Source organism: Alligator mississippiensis, chromosome 5, assembly GCF_030867095.1.
Source record: "Alligator mississippiensis isolate rAllMis1 chromosome 5, rAllMis1, whole genome shotgun sequence".
In the NCBI taxonomy this organism is placed as follows: domain Eukaryota; kingdom Metazoa; phylum Chordata; order Crocodylia; family Alligatoridae; genus Alligator; species Alligator mississippiensis.
The window spans coordinates 204033998-204055113 of NC_081828.1; the positions used below are offsets into that span (position 1 = coordinate 204033998).

The 21116-nt window shown below is 42.4% G+C and overlaps 1 protein-coding gene across 2 annotated transcripts in view; it reads right to left on the reverse strand.

Moving 5' to 3' along the window:
* Nucleotides 1-5770: 5770 nt before the first annotated feature.
* Nucleotides 5771-21116, reverse strand: part of RBM33 (RNA binding motif protein 33) — a 173390-nt gene continuing 158044 nt past the window's right edge. For both annotated transcript variants that reach the window (XM_014608999.3, XM_014608998.3), the window contains exons 18-19: nucleotides 12886-12974; nucleotides 5771-12680 (exon numbers count right to left, since the gene is read on the reverse strand). In XM_014608999.3, coding sequence (XP_014464485.1) covers nucleotides 12632-12680; nucleotides 12886-12974 — 138 coding nt within the window. In that variant the 3' untranslated portion in view covers nucleotides 5771-12631. The remainder of the gene's footprint in view (nucleotides 12681-12885; nucleotides 12975-21116) is intronic.

Genomic DNA, 21116 nt, shown 5'->3' on the forward strand with positions numbered 1-21116 from the left:
GGCATGGGAGCCATGTGGTGCAGAGTGGCTGGTGGGTGTGCAGAAAAGTGGGGAAAGCAGCAGCAGGGGGAGTGGAAGCGAGTGGAGCACGGGGCCTGCATTCGTGTCCTGTGGCCAGCACCAGTGGGGCCCAGAGAGCGGCAGGAGCATGGGGCATAGGCTGGCAGGGGTCCATGGAGCCAGGCTGGGCTGCTAGCAGGGAGAGAGGGGACCTGGCCAATGGCTTTGGCCTCCCACTCCTTCCTGCCACATGAGGCGGAGCAGCCCTCGCATCGCTTCTTGACGTGAAGGAGGAGGAGGTGGTGGGCTCGGCTGCAGCTACTCTCTCATTTTCGCCACACTCACGACCTCCCCACACCCACCGCTGTTCCTGGCCACCACAGGCGCCTCAGCCTGGTGCAGGGACAGTGCCGAGCATAAGTGGCCATGGCGGAGGAGGCGAATGAGGCGGGCTTAGCTGCCACCTCCTTGTCCCCATGCTTGTGGCAGTGCTCACAGTGCTGCTCATAGGAACAGCCGCTCCCGCCGCACCGCTCCTGTCATGCCCAGTCACCGCCCTGTGCAGCTGCTGCCGCTGGCCCTGCACCTGCTCCTGCAGCCGCTGCCGCTGGTGTTCTTGGCTGCTGCTAGCAACTCAGCCTGCTGCGGGGATGGCACCGAGTGCAAGCGGCCACAGGGCAAGGGGTGCTCAGGCTCACGGCAGGGGCGTGGGGGCAGCTTGGCCTCGTTGCTCAGCAACAGCTGCCCACCCCCGCAGCAGCGAGGCGGAGCGGCCCTAGAGGCACACTTTGGGACCAGCAGCGTGGTTGTGGCAGCCATAGCAGAGGTGGCGGCGGGCTCGGCCACTGCTGCCTTCCCTTTGTTGCCACACTCATGGTGCCGCTTGCAGGAGCACCCACTGCTGTTGCGGTGCTCCCGCTGCGACTGGCTGCCACACACCACCTCCCTGAGCAGCTCCTGCTGCAGCGGCACTGGGTGACGAAGCCAGGCTGCCCCTGCCACTGCACTCCTACCATGAGCCCGAACGCCACTTGCCTTGTGGCCACTTGCACTTGGCACTGCCCCCGCAGCACGCTGAGGTGCCCATGGTGGCCAGGAACAGCAGTGGCAGCAGCTGCAGGAGCGGGTGTGGGGAGGCGGAGCACAGCAGCGGGTCAGCAGGAGCACTGCGGCAGTAGCATCCACTCCTGTAAATGGCACCACAAGCGCGGTGACAAGAAGGCGGTGACAGCAGAACACACCTCGTCATCCTCCTCCTCCGCCATGTCTGCCAAGCCCCATGGCCGCCACAACCACACTGGTGGCCCTGAGGGGCACCACAAGGGCCGCTCCGCCTTGTGTGGTAGGAACAGGAAGCCAAGGCGCACTACAGCCAGCCTAAAGCCTCTAAGCCGTTGGCCAGGTCCTCACTCTCCCTGCTGGCAGGCCAGCCTGGCTCCATGGACCCCTGCCAGCCCACGCCCCACATTCCTGCCACCCCGCTCTGGGCCCCGCCGGTGCTGGCCTAGGACACCAATGCAGGCCCCACGCTATGCTCACTTCCACTCTCCCTGTCCCCACTGCTGCTTTTCCCAATTTTCTGCCCATGCACCGGCTGCTCTAGACCACGTGGCTCTTGGCTGCATGTCCAGACCATGGGGCACAGCAGGATCTGACCCGGCCCAGAGGACTGGGGCAATCGTCCTAGGTCCTCATCTACCTCCTGCTTACCTGAATTTCCTGCTCCAGCGCAGGCATGAACAGCCCCATGGTCCCAAGTCAGAAGCCCCTGCTAGGCAGGGGCTTCCTGCTGGGCAGAAGTGGGGCAGGGTGGACCCTGCTGTTTCAGGACCCTGCTGTGACTTCCCCTGGGTCCTACTGCCCCTGGCTCCTGTCAAAGATGACAGGAGCCAGGGGAAGATGAATATTTTCTAAATTTTTTAGGGGCTCCACAGGCTAGATAGAATGGCCTGGCAGGCCGGATCCAGCCCATGGGCCACATTTTGCCCACTCCTGGGTTAAGGACTACTGCCTGGGCTCCTGGTTAGACCAAATGGGCTTAAATAAAGGTTGCTGAGAAGAGTGAAGACCCAAAGTTTTCCAAACCTTAGAGCAGAGGTAAAGTTTTAAAAGGATGGGGATGATAGTGGTTAAGAAAAAACTTTCATTAACATTTTTTCTACCTTTCCTTATCCTTCCCTCAGACAACTCTATTTTGCTTGGACTGCAAGTTGAAAAACTTTGTTCTGAAATCAGGGTATCTGAGTGCACGTCTCTGACTCAGGTTAATATATCAGCTCCTATGAATAGCAGAAACAGGGAAGAATGACAGAATGAGCTGACTGGCTCAACAACCTTTGGGCACGTGAAAATGCAACTCAAAGAGGCTTCTTGGGTCATGGAGTCCAGTCCCCTGCTGTTCCATGCAACCATGTCACAGAAATTTGTTCATGAATTCGTCAAGGCCAATCTGAATGCTAATTAGTTTTTTCTTTCCCTACACCACTCCAATGAAAGCTGTTCCAGAACCACTGTCCTCAGATGCTTAGGTACCTTCTATTTAATTTTCAGCCCAACTTTGTCCTTCCCTCAGTGTATTGAGAGATAAATCGTCTCTTTCAGTCTTCCATTTTGCCAATTTAAATCAGCTTTTAGTGTCCTCCAATATAAACTTGTTTCCCTTATCTGAATAGACCTTTGTCTGTGCCTTTTCAGCTTGACATTATCTCTTTGCAAATGGGTGCCCAGAGGAGTACACACTATTCCAGAGGAGGTCTTATTAGTGTCCTGTACTTCTGTCTGCTGGAAGTGCTTTTCCCAATCTAACTGAGGAGCACGTGTGCCTTTTTCACAGTTGCATCTCATTGGTGGCTCAGTCATCCTGTAATCAACTAATGCACTCAAGTCTTTCTATTCCTTTTTTCTTCCCTACTAAATCCTTAGCTTATTGTAGACATTTTTATTAGTTAGGCAGAAGGCAGGGTAGAGATGTACCTTACAGACTAACAGAATTGGAGATGTAAGCAAGAGCTCACTTCATCAGATGCCATGAAAGGACAGGCACAGAGCAAGCTCTCTTTGCATTAGTCCTCACACGCATAAACCCATGGTTTAAACACATAGATGTCATACCGGGTCAGACCACTGGTCCCAAGCCAGTATTCTCTCACACTGGCAGAACATACTTCATGGTATTCAGCATAGTCCCATTTTTATTACTCCAGGTTTCAAGGTCATGTGGCTCCTTTTGTACAATACCCATCCTCCTCTGCATTGAGCATCTCAACACACTGTCCCAACAAATGTCATTAGCCCTCCCTTTGGTATGTCCAAGGCACTAAGAGGATATTAAAGCTCAGTTTCAAGACCGTCTTTTGAGGAACTCCATTAGTTAACTCAAAATACACTTTTAAAAGTTCACCTTGAACAGCATCATCATAAGTTAGACTGATTCATGCTTAAAAATAAATCAACATATTGGTTAATTTGCAGTACAATCAGCTTTGACTGTAGAACCATGAAGCTCAACTTTCTAATGCTCATGGATGAGCACAATTTGTATGTTGCCAAAGCAACAAAAAAGACTACTTATTTACAAATACAAGAACATAACCAGTAACATAGGAGTCAGACCAACGGTCCATCTAGCCCAGTATCCTATCTTACACAGTAGCAAATTGTAGATGCTATAGAAGTTGTAGAGCAGGGCTGTCCAACGGTGGGCCCCTGCAGCTGCCCCTCTCACTGCCTGGCATATCGCATGCAACTTTCAGTCACACCGAAGTTGCACAGCCCTGCTCTAGAGTAATTCGTCCTGTCCTGCTCTCTATGGCAACACCCATCATTGATTTAGGGATGTTAGAGAACACATACCTGCATGTTCTGCTTAACAGTGCTCAATAATGTTTCCACTTGTGGTGCATCTTAACCTTTTTCAAAAAATACAAAATGTTACTTCTTGTCCTAACCGATGTTCCCTTTAAAGGGAATTGGTCAGTTCCTCTCTGTGCTGTCCTCGAGCTCATGCACGTAGCATTTATTCGTTGCATTGTAGAGTACCTACAAGCCAGTCCTGGACCAGAATCTGTAGCTCTTGGTGCTGTTTAAATACCAAACAAAAATGCAATCCCTGCTGTAACGTACAAGCCAAGAGATAACCGATGGATAGAGATTGGTAGATGCAAGGACGAGACAATATTGATCACTTATATGCAGGAACATTCCCCTAGCTATTTTCAAGATTTTTTGTAGGCATCTCTGCAAGTGAGAGCAAGTGCAAGACCTAGGGTAGCTTTGTGGGTATTTATAGGGAATGGAGAGCATTCTGCCCACTGCCAAGCGGGCAACGGAGGCTCCTGCTTTTTGGCTGTGGAAGGCAGCTGTTGACATTTTGATGCTGAATGAGGGAGAATAAGGGAATGGAAGAGACTATGAAAGGCATTAAAAGCAAAGACACAGAGTACATCTGATGTGGTAGAAAAGGAAGAGACAATGAAGGGATGACTGCAAAGGGAGATTAACACGATGTGCTAGAAAAATGATCCTTTCAGCAGTATCTTAACAGACACGAGTGGGGCCTTTGTATCTTTAAAATCACTTCTGCTTGCAAATCAATGTGAATGGAAACTCAGCTTCTGCTAAACTTGCCATATGAACACCTTTGTGCATTCAGAAAGGGTAGATAAACATATTATTTTAAAGTAGCTTTTAGAATGAAAGGAACATGTTGACATATATAAGCATTTAAGAATCACAGGTGGGTTTGTAATTTCACCAAGCCCTGCTGCAGGCATTGTGCATACATGATTTAGAAATTGAATGGGGTTTTGATAAATCTTGGCCTGCAATTTCTTAATTGTTTTATTTTGGATAAAGTAAAAAAGACTTTATTCAGAAGCAGAACATTCCTGTCCATTTCAGTACAGGACTCAGTACATCCAAGTCATTTCACATGTGTGTGCGTGTGCACCCCCTCCCCCCTTATTTAACTAGTCTTCTGCAACTGATGCAGCATTGTTCATTAAATGCCCAATGAAGAAACTGAAATACTTTGGAAATTTAATTGTTCCAACATGATAGGATATTCTCTCTTGGTGAATGCTCAAGAAGCGTAAAATACACTCTTTTAAAATAAAAACACTTAGTGTAAGTTTTTAAAACTCTCTTTTTAACATGTAGCAGTTTCAATCTCAAAACTGATTTTCTGCTGCTAAATTAGTAGGGCCCTCTTTGTATTGATTGCTTTAAAATAAATTATTTACAATTTTAACATAAATTATGTATTGAAAAATCTCACACTACATAATGCAAGAAATGCACTCTGGGCAGGAGACCTAACCTCACTGACATTGCTGCATTTAAATTGGTTCAGTTATTCTCCATCAACATGGATATTACTGTTTAGAAGACAGTCCACAGTGATTTATAGTGGGGTCATTTACACCTTCGTATCATGTCCTGAATTATCAAGTACACTGTCTGCCACTGCTAGGTTAGTGGCCACTTTGATTTCTGACATGCATAATACAACCATCTCCTTACTGTTCCCTGGCCTCCATCCTATTTGCCTGTTGATCCATCTGTGCCTTCTTAAAATAAATCTAAGCTAAAGCCTCTCTAAAGTAGGGTTCGTCTTTGTTCTACATGTCTACAGCACCTAGAAAATGAAGCGATGGTTTCTGAGTGGGGGCCTCCAAGTGCTACAGAAGCAAAAGTATTTGCTTTTTATTTTGTATGACGAGCTGAAGTTCATATTGTGCATTAACACAAGATACTGAGGAAATACACCATAAAAAGTGAAAATATTTTATTTACATGTTTTAGTTACAATAAACACGCTTAATTACATATTGATATTTGGAGCATGGAATCACAATATAAAAGAAACTGGCACAGTGATTATTTCTGTATTTTCATTCTTACATTCACTGTTGAACATGTTCCACAGAATATTTTATGCAAGTGGAAAAAATTGATATAATTGGGAAAGATTACATCTAAGAAATGAGATGTAAAATAACTTGTGTAGATGATGCTGTAGAAAACATGCAGCAGGTGAAACCACAGTGGAGTCAGTATCATGATACAGTCGCCTCTTGAATTTTTATTCTGAACTGCCAATAAACAAACTTAATAATCCAGATTAGAGCAACACAGTTTAAATGATAGTTTCAATATACCCAAATATATACAACATTTAAAAGTTACAGGTTAGGAAGGATCACATTCAGTAATAGTAATAGAGGAAGAAGTGTGTTGACAGGTGCTCATTATTTCTAAGTGGCAGTAACAAAGTACTATTACTATCACTGAATTCAAGAACAGAACTCCTGAAAAAAGAAAGGAAAGGAAAAAGTTAGTCATTAATCCTGTATCTCCTGGTACGCCAAGATTTTTAGAGCAAGTACATAAAGTGCTGTCACTTCTCTATGTGGATAAGCTGTGAAGCAAAATTGTTAGAGTTAAATATTATTTTTCCAGTGCTTTGGAATCAGTATCATCTCCAAAAGTGAAGAACCTGTAAAAACAGCCTGTCCCTGAGGTGGCAGATATAGATAGATATATATATATATATATATATATATATATATATATATAAAACTAAAGTGGAAAGATGCAGTGTAACTTCCTTCCAACACAGACTGATATCCCAAAACAGTTGGTTAATGAAACAGAACAGAGAATGCTTTAGAGGGATAGGTATCTCAGCAGAAATACATGAGGGCATGTATACGTACAGACACAGATGTGATGTATCGAAGGCAGAAAAAGCCGTAAAGCAGGAATTGCAAGCAAATTAGGAATAAGGGGAGATAGAATAGGGGCAAGGGAAGAGTGAAGGAACAGGCTGAGCTGAGACTATCTGATAAAATAAAGTGGCATAATTTGTTTTAATGGCAAAGCTTTATCACTAGCCTGGTTGACAAGATGAACAGACGCAGATGATCAGCTGTGGAAAAATCAGGGTTAATGTCTTTGCAGTGCCTGTAAATGATAATATATATTAATCTGAAAGATAAATTAATGAAAAAGTCCCATCTCCTGAAAAAAAAATCCTGGAAAAAGCTACTGTTATTGAAAATTAGTGTTTTATATCTATTCATGCAAAGTAAATGCGTCAGATGCTCAAAAAATTACTGCCTGTAAAGAAAAGACTGAACCGTTAATTATATAACGACGTAAAAATGGTCACAAACGTTCCAATTAACAGCCATCTTCCAAATAAGCGCACACAACCAAAAACTTTACACAGAACTGCTCTCAAATACATACGTAATTTGTAATAAGGTTTAAAAGATTTTAAAATTCATCAACTGGAATAGTTTAAAGTTAAAAACCCTTGATGTACACCTGTTGAGAAATTAAGTATATATACAGACCCTTTCCCATTTAGAGTTGGAAAAATGTGTTCAACCAAGAAGTGAAAAAGCAATACAAGTGCTTAAGGACCCAGTGAAATTAACCTGCCCATTGACGTTTCATAGTATGAAAGATATAACATGTTCCCACCAAATTAAGCATAGAAAAAGAAACAGAAGATTAAAAAAAAATACCCTGCAAAAGGCAGTGCTCTAGAACAAAACAAAATGATCCTTCCCAACCATATTATACCAGAACATGGTATACGTGAGGATCCAATATGAATCAGTGTTTTCGTACACAAGACCCTGCGCTCATGTGGATAATAAGTTAAAAATGTAGGCATTATAATAATAAAAATTAATTAGGTTACAAAAACCTTACACAAAATCCTTAGGATTCAATACTAATTTGAAATAATGCTTCTAGTAAATACTTTTAATTAGTGTTTAAAGAAGGATGTTAAATAATGACATTTAATAATCAAAGTCAGTTGAAATGCAACACCAAAACAAGAGCCTTGAATGCCCCTACATGCTCTTTAAAATCTAGCTGGACCTTCGGCAATCTGTCTAGTATCTCCCCGCCCATTTATTTTTTCTCCAATACTGCAGCTAGAAAAATTAAGAAATACTAGAAATAATTAAATACCCCCAAAACAAACCTGATGCCAAGGTGACTAAAACACACACAAAAAACCCCCTAACAGCGAGTATCTGAAGCCAGAATTGTATCTTTTGAGCAGAAACAGTCAGAGGACGTACACCAGGCTAAATGGGTTGGACAGTGCACACATACAGAACCGTGGTGGCAAGCAAATGTAGAACATGTCCAGAGAAGCACGACAAAAGGCAAGATTCACAGCTACTTTATCCAATTCTAGGAAGTGCACACGGCAACTTCTTGGAAACTGCAGAGCTCTGAATGCTGACCAAATTGAAGATACTAAACTGTATATATATTAAAAACTATCAGCACCAAATAAAATGCTCTTATTCTCCGAAGTAGTTATAATTAGTTGCTATCATGCACCCAAGGCAATAAATGTAGCAACACACAAGCAACCTGAGTTCACCTACAGTTGTAAAAGTTCTTCAGGCTAAACCTTTGTAACAGAATCCTACTGTGAAAGGCATTAAGATGCTCAGTATATCTAGTAGTTTAACAACTAAAAGCTCCTATATGTAGAGGCATGAGTTTTCCAAATGGGGTCTAGAACTACCAATTTAAAGATCTGTTTCTGCCCTAGATTTTGCAAGTTTAGCTGCAGTTTCTCATTGCCATCCTACTTTTTGTTCAGTTATATTGGAGATAATTTGGTCATTCTTGGCTCACATCAACTTGCTAAGATTAACTTCTGCCCCTAGAGGTTATAAAATGTGTGTTGTAATTCCTATAAAGATTTTATAGTTCTGAACTCCTGCCTAGCTACACACTTTCACTGAACTCTTTAACCATTTCTAAATATTTCCTTTTTTTTGGCTGTACAAAACACCATACCAATCACTGATATTGTGTTGAGACTAAAATTTAGCATGACCAACTTGAACTGTGTGTAGAATAAAAAATAATAACCCCACCTCCCAAACTTTGAGAGCAATACAATAAGAATGAACCTTCCCAAAACCCAAACCTCAGCCTGACATGAGAAAATAAAGACAGGGTACTTTGTAGCCCACTCAACCTTTAAAGGACAGAGGCTTCTTAAAAATAAATTAGAACATTTTTCTAAAATTTTACACAGTTTGGCCAGAGCAGTCTATTACTCAAGATGCAGTACGATATAAAAAGGGAACTTCCAAATGCCACAAGATCAAAACAAGGTAACTCAAAAAGAAAAAAAAATGGCTCCACATAATCACCTACAATATATTTACCTCTTAAAATATGACTGCTAAATTTAAGCTAATTGTGAACAAATAATACACAGATCAAAATATATGTATTGACTTACTGGCATCTTTATAAAAATTTGAAGGTATACACAAAACACATCAACATTATGGAACTGTATCCATTAAACTTAGATAAGACAACACAAAAAAAACCCTAACAAGTAGCTAAGATGTGGTTGAACTATAAGCACTTTGAATAACATCTTTTAATTTTAAAAGTTCCATATTTACATACTACATTAAATGCAATTTTTGCATTCTGCGTCTTATTTTAAATGCATGATAAAGAAAGAACAAGATAATGGTTGCAACAGATCTTCGAAGAAAGTTGAGTTAGGATGACCAGATTTAACTAAGTGCTGTAAGAGATCATGGAAATTACATGGCCTTCTAGTTTTACCTCTTCTTCCTTTGCTTTCTTTGGGAGGAGCCACAACAAATGGAACTAAAAGTGGAGCTATCATTCAAATAGGTCACAACCAACAAATCCAACTGTAACTTAGGAGACTATTACTGAAGATATGTTTTACTGAAACACTTTGGATGAATGGCTAACCTAATAGTTGTTTTATTTTTTTTTTTACTACTGTACTGTTCAGATCATGTTAAAAAGATATGGGAATATACAGGATGTATGTATGTATATAATTATATGCATATAGACATACACACATATAGCACACTTATCAGTATATGATACCCAGCTATTGCAGTAAACAGCTAAAATCACTATCAAATATGTCTGCACTCTACCTATGCACAAGCAGTAATCTATTATGTTTTAAGGGGGATATATACATGTATTAAACAATGCTTACACAGCCTCAAATCTACTTAAATTAGAAGACATTGTTCATGTTATTTTCAAGCCACACTATAGCAGTGGACAAGTTTTTTTTTGTTTTTCTTGTTAAAAAAAAGCAAAAAAAAAAAAAAAAGCCTTGAATAAAAATTTTTAAAACCTGCTCAGTTGGCTGAAAGGGACTGATTCAAAACCCGCTGATGTCAATGGAGACCTTCCACTGACTTCTCTGAACATTGGATCAGGCCCCTTATTCCTTAGGCTCTAAAAAAGCCCTTGATCGGCCATCTGCTTGTAAAAAGGACAGCTGATCAGCTGCAGACATGCCCACTGCTGAACTCAGCTACACGACTTCATTCTAGTTGCATCCAGTCCGTACGTCCATAGGAAGATACCCCTATCGTTTCATTTTTTTTGCATGTTTTTTCTGATCACCTCATTTCAGAGTTGTTCTTTCACAGTGGGATCAATGACCTATATAGATGTAGGCATTCCTTTTAAAAATAACAACCGAAACTGTGTGGGGTGGGGGGGAGGGAGTGGAGGCTGTAGTGCTCATGGAAGAGAAGAGATAGAGAGCTCTGGACTGGGCCAGGCTCTGTGAAGTCAGGCATCATGCTAACTTACACATACGGCTTTGCCAGTTGCCAGTGCACTTCTGCCTGTGACACATCTACTGGTCCAGTCTTGCAACTGTCCTGAGCAAAGAATACCAGCTGTGCTGAAAGATGCTAAGTGTCAGGATTCAGACTTCTGCGAAAAGCCAGAGTGAGCTAGGTGAGTATAAAACTCCCGTTTCTGGGAGCGCTCCAACAATGCTGCTGCGATCTGTTAAAGTGGCATACTTTGCAAGGGTCCTAAATGGATTTCTAAATAACTCTCTCTTTCTTTTTTTTTCCATTTTCCAGTGTAATAGTTGTAATATACAACCTCATCCCTGCATTGTTTCAGTGGAAAAAGAAAGCAGCTTTGTCTGGGAGACTTCTGACAATATTTACTGCTCAATCATTAATTTTTAGTAACTTCTATTTAATTGGCAAGTCAGTAAAAAAAAGAAAATTGGCGAGAAAGCCAATTAGAAGGCCTATAAGAACTTTGTTAGTACTAAATCTTCCACAAATGCTAAGGTTAATAGCAACTAATTTGCTTCACACACCCGTTCTTCCATGTTCTGGCATTTATTTTAGGTTTCAGCTTTTATACTACTGTAAAATTCACTGCACTCTGTCACTGTTTTTCTGTTTGTTACTTGGGTCTCAATAAACCTACAAAGACCCCATAGGTACCCAAGTTCAAAATGCAGGTCAAGTACTTAAAGGATCTAACAACACCCCCACGCCCCCAAATCTAAGAACGGAGGAAATGTTTCAGTAAACCTGAGATCAGATCTAAGTGATGGCATTTTACTAACCATATCCAAGAAGTAACTGAAAACTTGTTCCTTTGGAAATTCTGTCTAGACAGTGCCAACCCAAAGGAAGTATGGTTGATTTTATTTAGTGTAAATGTCCTTAATCTTTGCACATAATTTTTGGAACTGCTAATTTCAGCAGCAGCATAACATCCCCATAATCCCAACTCAATTAGGAACACCATATCACAAAAGAAATGCTTCTGCTATTATGGGGATTTTTTTTATGTTTGAGCATTAATCACAAAATAAATGCCAAAGAAAAAATATCTTAATAAAAATAATTTTAAGGTAACTCTGGTACAAAGTAATTATTGGGAAATGTACTATTTTTTCTATGCCAATTTTTTTTAAAACAAGCACCTAAGTGCTTTAGTTTTAACTTGTACCTTGCATTCCCATTTAAAACAATCTAAACTGTAATCAATACCACTAAGAGTTAACTATTTCATGATGCTACTGGAGGGTGAAGATTAAAATCTTTCTTTTAAACCCAAGGGGGAAATGTAGCAATGACATTTCTACACAGTGTTTTACTTATGAGCAGGAGAGAAGGGAAAAGGCAGAAAGACTGTACTGGACTAGAAGATGCCAAGAAAGATTTAACATATTTACAAAAAGAGAAACTCCAACCTTCCCGTGTCACCTCCAAATCTTCTTGGCATACTACCGATTGGTTAAATAGACCATGTTTTAATCTATATAAGAACACACCTTTTATCTTCTTGGCGATACAGACTCATGTGTTTGGTTTAGAAAAGTGAGTTTTCATTTAAATACCTTGCACTGAAGATAAGAGCAACCATTATCAAATATTCTTTGCTGTAAAGTGAGTTTTTAAATTTCTCGATGTAAATGTTCTCTCTCAACTCAAGTCACTGTGATCACACAGTAGCATCCTGAAGAATAGTGTCTACATGCAATGTAAGCACGCTGAAAAAATCTACAGTTCCATGTGGTTACAACAGAATGTGAAGAAACTGAACACAAAATCTCCATGGCGCTAGATCCTCTCAAGTTCACCTTTTCTTGAGGACATCTTGTTTCCTTCTATAGTTCCACAGGCCAGTTAATGAAAGACAGTAAACTGAAAAGATTTCAGATCCTGATAGTTTTGCCACTGAATCTTCCTGTGTAGCTCCACAGTAGACTTCATTTGTTCACAGATTATATTCTCAGCAGGTATCACTCAACTATCAGTGCCACATTAATATGGGACAGATCTATCATATGCCTGCAAAACGTTAAAGAAAATAGTTTCAATTTGTTAGACAAACTTACGCTACCATCCATGGACAGAAAACAGGACGATGGAGGTCAGTAGTAAAAAGTGTCTGACTGGATTAAGACAAACCTTTTTATAAGAGACTGCAATACAAGCTTCTTTTTTTTTTAAAAAGAGGGGAAACAAAAGAATGAGGCAGGGGTTAATTATTTACCTGTGGAATTTCTGTTGAAATGCTAATGCGTGCGCTGGCTCCTTGAATTTCGCTATGGCTTTCCGTTGCTGAGGAAGCATCTGTAAACTCTACAAGGGAAAAAAAAGACACGACTTATTACAGGTTTCAGTTGCACAGCAGTCATAGGAAGCTCGCCATTTTTCTCTTGAGAAATGCTTGTAGGCTCACAAAAGGGAAGTAGACTGTTAGTATAGCTTTTCACAGGACAGAGATAAAATTACAGTTCATTTGGTTCCATTTGTGGCTTGCCACGACGCATCAAGTCGGGATCACTGCAAGACATTTCCAAGGAAGATGTAGAGATTGTAGGAGTTCTAACTAACATCTGCGCTAACGGGAAAGATGAAGTAGCGAGTGGCTAAGTAACTTGTTTAAGGTTACAGCCCGACTCCTTCAATGTGATTTATGTGGGTAAAGCACGGCAAAAACACAGAGCCTTACTATCTTGACAGGGGGTCGGAATTGATGATCTACTTAGGTCCCTTCCGACCCTACCAACTATGAAACTATCTTCATTGGGAGTATTCATGAATACACAGGGTCTCCATTGATTCCATGGAAGCATCAGGGACAGAGAAAGGCACAAAGTCTGCATCTCAACTTCAGGTCCTGTACCTTGATCACTGAATTCGAGTCTTCCACTCCATTTTAACAACACACACACCATAAATTTTAACACATTCAGCCATAAATCCTGGAATATACACCACCACTATCAAGATATGCAGGAGGCAAAACAGAAACAACATATAATCTTACTAATATAAAGTTGTTTTTCCTCTGTATTATTGCTAGATCTCATCTAAATTAAGACTGCACCCTTCCTGGTTTTTACAAAGCACTGAACATGCTTTCTGGTATTGTCAAGTGTGTAATATGGCTAAGACCACAGCTCACCGTTGTGTGTTGCCATTTGCAATTTTGCAGAATTATCACCTCATCTCAGAGAAGCCAAATACAGCATCTCCAAAAAGTGGCTCTTGCACTTCCTTATAGCCAGACATACTAAAATCTGCTTCTCTCTTTTGAATAATAAAGTGACAAAACCAAAAGATTGGTTGCCACTGCTACAATGACATATAACCCCGTTCTGAATGGCTGCTTCCTCACTTGATCTCTGACCAGGCAGGTGCTGCCTCAGCTATCGTGCGGTACCTGCAAGTTGCTCTCCTGCTATCTCTGGCATTCAAGGACTTCAGGGAGATACTGCTGTACAGTGAGTGTTATTGTTAACATTTTTCCTTTCCTTTAAATTAAAGCAGCACTAATTCTAGTAGACTTATTTGTTTTACAGGAATGAATACTTGAAGGGAAAAAAAAACTTACTTTCATTGCTATGTTTAATGTTGGATTATTCTTAAAATATTTTTTTCATTAATATTAAATTAAAAAAAATATTAAATGGAAAAATGTCTTAACACACAAAACAAAACAAAAACCCTTTTATAGAGGCTATGGCCAGGAGGGACTCCAACGATCTTCTAACCTGATATCCTGTATACACAGCCCACAGAATTTTTCCCTGAAGCTGAATAAAGCTGATATTTATAGACTCCAAGCTAGTTCACCACCTCCTCTAAGCTGTTCCAATGTTTAATTATCCTCATGGCTGAGAAAACCTCATTCTTAGATTCTTACCCACAGGAATGCACCTAAACACAGAAATCAAGTCACTTTTTACCTTTCTTTTTCGCAGACTTACTAGATCGCGTTTCTTAGCCTCACCTTGTAAAGCTCACTTCCCTGAAGTGCTGGGATCACACATGTCCTGTCCCTGCTCCTTTGAACTCTTTCTAGTATTTCCATATTTTCAGACGTAAATACCAGAACTGGACAGAGTACGACACGACACATTTACTTTTAAGTAGCACGCTGCACATTTTATTCCATCATTATTTTATTCTGTAACAGAGTATATGCATGATCAGCTTGCTCACACTGACAGCCAAAATAGGCACGATTACTGCACATGGCCACTGGGTGGCAGAGAATCAATCTACATTGAGTAAATGGATACTCCCAAAAGGTACCAGATAACGCAACTCATTCACCAGAGTAACTTTCCCCAGTGTAAGTTTATTTCAGAATAAATTGAGAATACTCCAGAATAAAGGCATTGTGGCAGAGTCCCCATGAGTGGGAACGTGTAGTTTGTGGCACCTCAAAGTCTTCCGAGGGGCCACGAGACACACGTGGCGCTCCCGATTTCATTTACCGCACTGCATATTTGCAGTGTGGCAGGAAAATTAGATATCGGGAAATCCAGGTATAAAAAAAAAGCCACAGCAGAAAAAGGCGGGGTGCCCAAAACCAGAGACACGCTCCAGCTGCTAGCCAGGCCGGATCACCACTGCTGCTGCCCTGGGAGGCCCCCAGGTAAGGTTGCTGGGGCCAGCCCAGGTGCTGGCCCCGACCTCCCCCACCCCACCTGGAGCAATCTGCCGTGCACGAGAGTGCATGTGCAGGGGCATGCCCCAGGACCACTAGCAGCAGCACAAATATATGCTAACTGCTAGCTGTCCGTGGGGAAACGCACATTCCCGCTCATGGGGACATGCCCTGTGCATCCATACCCACGGTATGGGAGCAGTAGTCTTACCAATGCTGTTTACAGAGGCAAGATCACTACTCTACCTCTACCTGAAAGTCACTTTTTTATGCTTGTATTAACCCTTTAAACCACAGTATCACACCGAGTTCATCTTGATCACATGTAATCGAGGACTGCTTCAAGTCCAGAGCAGAGGCTCAACAGAGCAGCCCCGTGGCCTGGCCAGTGTATGAGACCGTGCCAGCAACTCTGCTGCCAGCAGTGCCCCTCCTTCAGTCACCATCCCCCAGTTACATTACTGGTCCACAGCTCCATTTTCAGGATGGACCATGATTCTTGGAACTTCACAGAAATCAAAGTCCTGCCTTTACAGCGGACCTTTTTTTTTGGGGGGGGGGGGGGGGGTAAGGGGGGAGGGGGGGGTTTGCCTCTGTCCCAGAAGCTGAGTATAAGTCTGTGCATGTATTTCTGCTGAAGGTTTTGCTCAGATAAAATGCATGCAAACTAAGTGTCAGAACTTCACTGAATGGTTAGGGGCAAATTTCATGACAAACGTTTTAATGATAACATGCTGCCACTAATGAGGTAAGGCTATTACTTTTTCTTCTTTTAACATTTAGGTAACCTGCTTTATGGTTCATTCATAAGAAAATATTTTTCACTTAAAGAGTTCTGTGTTTCATGAACATTAAAAAAACAACTTTAAAACAAAACCCTACTGTCCATATACGTGTATGCTACGTATGCAAACAAACGATGCTTTCCTTGTACGGTTCCCTTTCACACGCTACTACATTTGTCATATTTTGCAGGTTGTACACAATCACAGTTATACAGTTGCAGTTTATATACCATCCTTAAAAATACATTTTCTCAATCTTACAAATCAAAATTGAACACCAAAAGTGACAGTAAAACAATGACACTTATGTTTGAATAGAGGAAAGCACAGATGCACATTTATGTAACAGCCTGTGGTTAGTGTACTCATCCAGAAAGTGCCGGATCCAGATTCAGTGCTCTCCTTTGGATGAGGGGGCTCAAACCCATGCAACTCACATCCCAGAAAAGTGCCCTAACCATCCAGCTAGAGTTCTGAGGGTCTCTTCACCTCTCCTATACAAGCTGAATTCTGGTGCAAAAAAAGAATACAGCATATAAAAGGTAGACCACTTTTTTCACTTCCAGCAGCTCTTTTAAAATCAAGTATTCACAATAACATTTTGCAGCTCTGTTGGTGTGTGGTTGGCATGCTAGGAGGATGCCCAAGCCTCTTGGGGGATGCAGGAAGAGAAACACCTAGTTTCTGGATCCCTATTGGGCTTTGGTGTGAACTAGGTATGAAGCTGCTAATCCCTGCCAACACTGACACAGTTGTCTACATGAAGAAGGGCAATTCTAAAGCCTCTCAAATGCCTAAAAACATGAACTAGAAAACCGAGTTTGCCTCCAGTGCCAAGCAGTGGCTGACTGGATTGAGTTGAGAGTACTCAAATGCCACTTTAGGCAGTTACCATATTTTACAGTGTACAAATCTACATGCTGTATACGTTTAAAAGTTCTAATTTTAAAAGTTAGGATTTTTTGTAAATCCAGTGTATATGCAGACCCTGCCTTGCCAGAACCACCTCCAGGGGAGACATCCAGCACTTGAACTCAGCTGTCACCTTGTCCCAGCACCTTAGAAATGCGGGTCAGTGGGGGCCGCAGAGGCAGCGGCAGCCAGAGCCTGTGAGTTGCAACCAGGTGGGCAGCAGTGGAGTTCAGCATGGGGGGCTGCAAGTGGCTCCTGGCCAGCAAGCACCACTTGCTACTGCTGCTCCATGCCCTGGTGCTGCTGATGGGGGTCAGTGGCAACATGTCTCCCATGCCATCAGGTGGCAGCTCCACCTTGCTGGACAAGATTACTCATGGGGCAGCCACTGAGCCATGGGTAAGTGTCTCCGGGCCACACTTGAAGGGTGCAGGGTTTGGCCGCCTAGCCTGACTCTGGGCTGTTGTGGGGAGGGTGGGGAGTGGAGCCTGGCTTGGCTTCAGTCAATGCCAGGGAAGCCCCTAAATGCCAGCATGCTCCCTGGCATGCCCCTGGATGCCTCCCTGTGGGCTGGATGCAGCAGGGTAGGGTCTGGCTTAAGACAAAGGAACTTTGAAACAAAGTGTTTTTCTACTTCAAAGTACTGATATGTTGTATAAAAGTCGAGGTGGAACTTTAAGGGTAAATAGTTTGGCTTCAAACTTTGACTTATACGGTGAAATACTAAGTTCGGTTCTTGATCTAGTCCACAGAAGGCACAGCTACATGTGCAATTAATTCACAGCAATAAACTCCAGCAAATTGCGCCAGTTTATTGCTCCCAGGCATGCCTTTAAATGTGTGCCCAGGACCACAGCACGTTAAGCCAGGTCAAAGCAGCCCTGGCTCAACATGCTGTGGAAGAGCTGGCTGAGGCACGAGGGTGCTCTACTACAGGGTCAGCCCACGCTGAAGCACCCTCATGCCCCAGCCAGCCCTGTTACCGTGTGCGCACTGCTGCTCACGAAAAACCTCTGCAGCAGGATAATATTTGTGTTTACAAGTACTAACCTGCTGCAGTTTATTAGTTTTCTGTGGCATAATAGGGCAACTCCGCAGTAAGTGTAAACATGTCCAGACTATAACTAGTAAATGTCTCATGTAGATGTGTCCAGACTATAGCTAAACAGCCTTGATGGGCTCAGTTCTTCTTCCCACTAAGGCCACTCCTCACCCTTAGACTACTCTATCAATGTAAACTGTGCTAGCATTGGGACCCCTTTAACTTCCAGATCAATAAGTGTGTGCCCCAGTATCAATGAAAACAGTTATTTTAGTTCACTTTTTAGCTCCCACTCAGTTTACTCTGCAGATTACTCTCTCGATGTTAATCGCACTGTAAAACTAACAAAGCTTCCTAAAAGTTTCCTGCTGCTGCCTCCAGGAGTGAGGATGGCACTAGCACAGCTAGAACTACAGGGCAGGAGCTATCTAATGGAAAGGAGGCATCCACAATGCAGAGCCAAACGTAAAACGTGCCCCCATGGAGATGAAATGTAGGTCAACGTGCCTTCTGCATGCCCTTGTTTATTACATGTCTTGGAGCTTTACTGAAATTTACTGCATAGCTTTTAATATTAAAGTTTTCAATGTGAAGGACACGCCAGCTTTCATAAAAGGGAATCACTGGTAGAAAGCACCCAACATTTCACCTTGAGGGGCCAGAGAATATTCTCTTGTTTCCCTCCAGGAAGCACTGACAAAAAAATTGCTAATTAGGTCTATTTGTTAGTGACATACACTTCCTTAGCCATGTGGTATGGTAGCACTTGCAGAATATTTCCTGGGGTGGTGGGGGTTTTTTGTATCATTAATTGTCTCACTAATTTGAAATTATAAAGTTTGGGCAGGATGTGAATACCGTATTTACTTGAATATAAGAAAACCCAGAATATAAGATGATTCCCCCCAATAATTCAATTCTATATCTGGAAAATTTACAAATTTGTTATAATTCTCCAGGTACAGAATCTAATTATTGGAGGTTTGCCTTGAATTTGTCCTCCTTCCACTGCTAGAGCAGGAAAAATAAATCTGGGGCAGTCAGGTGGCTACCTTGCCCACTGCCAACCTCTCTCTGCTACTTACCATCAGACCCTGCTCTCCCTGAGCACATGGAAGTGAGAAGCAAATTTGAAAACACTTACTTGGTATTGTGGGTATCCATAGACTTAGCTCATCCAGAACTGATACATTTTACCTTCTTTGAAACTGCTGCATGTTTTAGCATAGGCATGCTGTAAACACATTTTTCTGTACCTACTACAAACTCCTCCTCCCAGGACAATTTTTTGTATCCCAGGTCAAATCAGCCAGATCAGTTCCAAATCCTTTGAATCACTCAAAAACCTCATTTGGCCCTATACTGGCAAGTATCCTCCACCCAAGACTTTTCAGCCTGGGACTTCAGATACTTCCAAATTCTTTGGCAGGCATCCTATGTGCAGGCCCAAGCCTGGTGACTTGGGGTTCGGATGTCCCCAAGTTTCACTTGCCCTCAGCCATACGGATGCAGGAGCAAGCAAGGGAGGAGTCTTGCATTTCTGCCATGTAGCTGAAATCTTCTCGCTGGAAGCTGGCCAGTGGGAAGCTAACTAGGAGGTGCTCATAGGGTACACCCTCTACTACACAAAGCTATTTTTAAACTACCTACTAGGTCAGGGTACTTGCCCCCTTCATGGTCATGATATTTCCCCTGCCAGGTAAAACTATGCATGATATTAGTCCAAAACCAAAAGGCTCATGACTTACCATATAGTTTACGGGGCTGGGTCCCAGAAGAGTCAATGATGTTTCAAACCATGGTGAGCTATGCATAGCTCAGCACTTCTCAGTATCTGTGTGTACTCCAGACCCCCCACCCCGCCAAGGATCCACATACTAGTTAGCCTCACTCATGACTGGAACCAAATATTCTTGTTATGCACCCTGGGATCCTCCAAAAAAAAATATATATATGCAGATGAGATTCAGGGCAACCTGATCCAGCTCCACCTCATGGAGGGCAGGGCCACACGAACCATGTGACAGGCTGAGAGATAGGGCAACAAAGGGATTCTGGGTAAACTCTTTGGAGACTCATTTGGTGATGTCTGCAAGACATTTAAGGATGGTGAAGAAACAGGAATAATTGGAAATGGGAAAAAAGTGCAGCTCAGCTGTGGGAGTGAAGAGGAAGTAAAAATGTATGCAACGTAGGGGCACATCATGACTTAGGAGTTGTTGCTTAGGGGAACTGAGTGCAATGCACACCATCAGATATTTCGTTCAGATAGGCTGCACTAACCTGCCCTCATGGTATCAAATATAGTGTTTCTGGCACCAACAGGAGTGTGTCAGGGCTGCCCCTGGCCCTCCCGGTGCCAGCCTGATACCGGAACACCCACCTGTCGTTTGTTTGTTTTTTTAAAGGGAGAAAGAAAAAAGGTTCCCATCAGTATGTTCGCCCATTATGGGCCGTGTCTTTTATAGTCATGCTCAGTGTTGGCTGCAATTAATTAGCTTCATAGGTGGTTTCCATCATTGAGCACATGCTGCTTTTGGCAGCAGTTTAATGATAGACAATGCATTTAATGAGGTTTCTCTGTGTGTGAATGTAAGACAAGAAACTTTTTTTCCCTCATGCCGATTAGCAAGAGAGAAACTCTCGTCTTGTGTTCAAGTAAATATGGTAATTGTCATCCGTCAGTACTCCAGTGTGGAGTAAAGGACCTGTTAGGACTCAGCAAAAATTTACTACCGATGTACTATTTCATAGCAGTGAAAAAATTAATATAGTTTACCAGTCAGCGACCTCTGTTGCAATCTTGTACTATTTACATTTTCCGAAAAAGTTACTCATACTCCCTGCAAATATTTCAACTAAGCTCTTTTTCTCTGATTATACAAGGACATAGTATTGATGAGGCTAAAAACTGACCTAAACCTTACTGAAGGTTACTTAAATGCAACTCCCAAGTGACTAGAATCGTGTCTGAAGGGAGAAGGAAAAAACTATTTATTGGGCCTCACCTGCTAATGCCCTTCAATGCATCCTCCTTCAACTGCAACACTGTCAGTGAAATGCTAAGACGTGATGTGGAACAG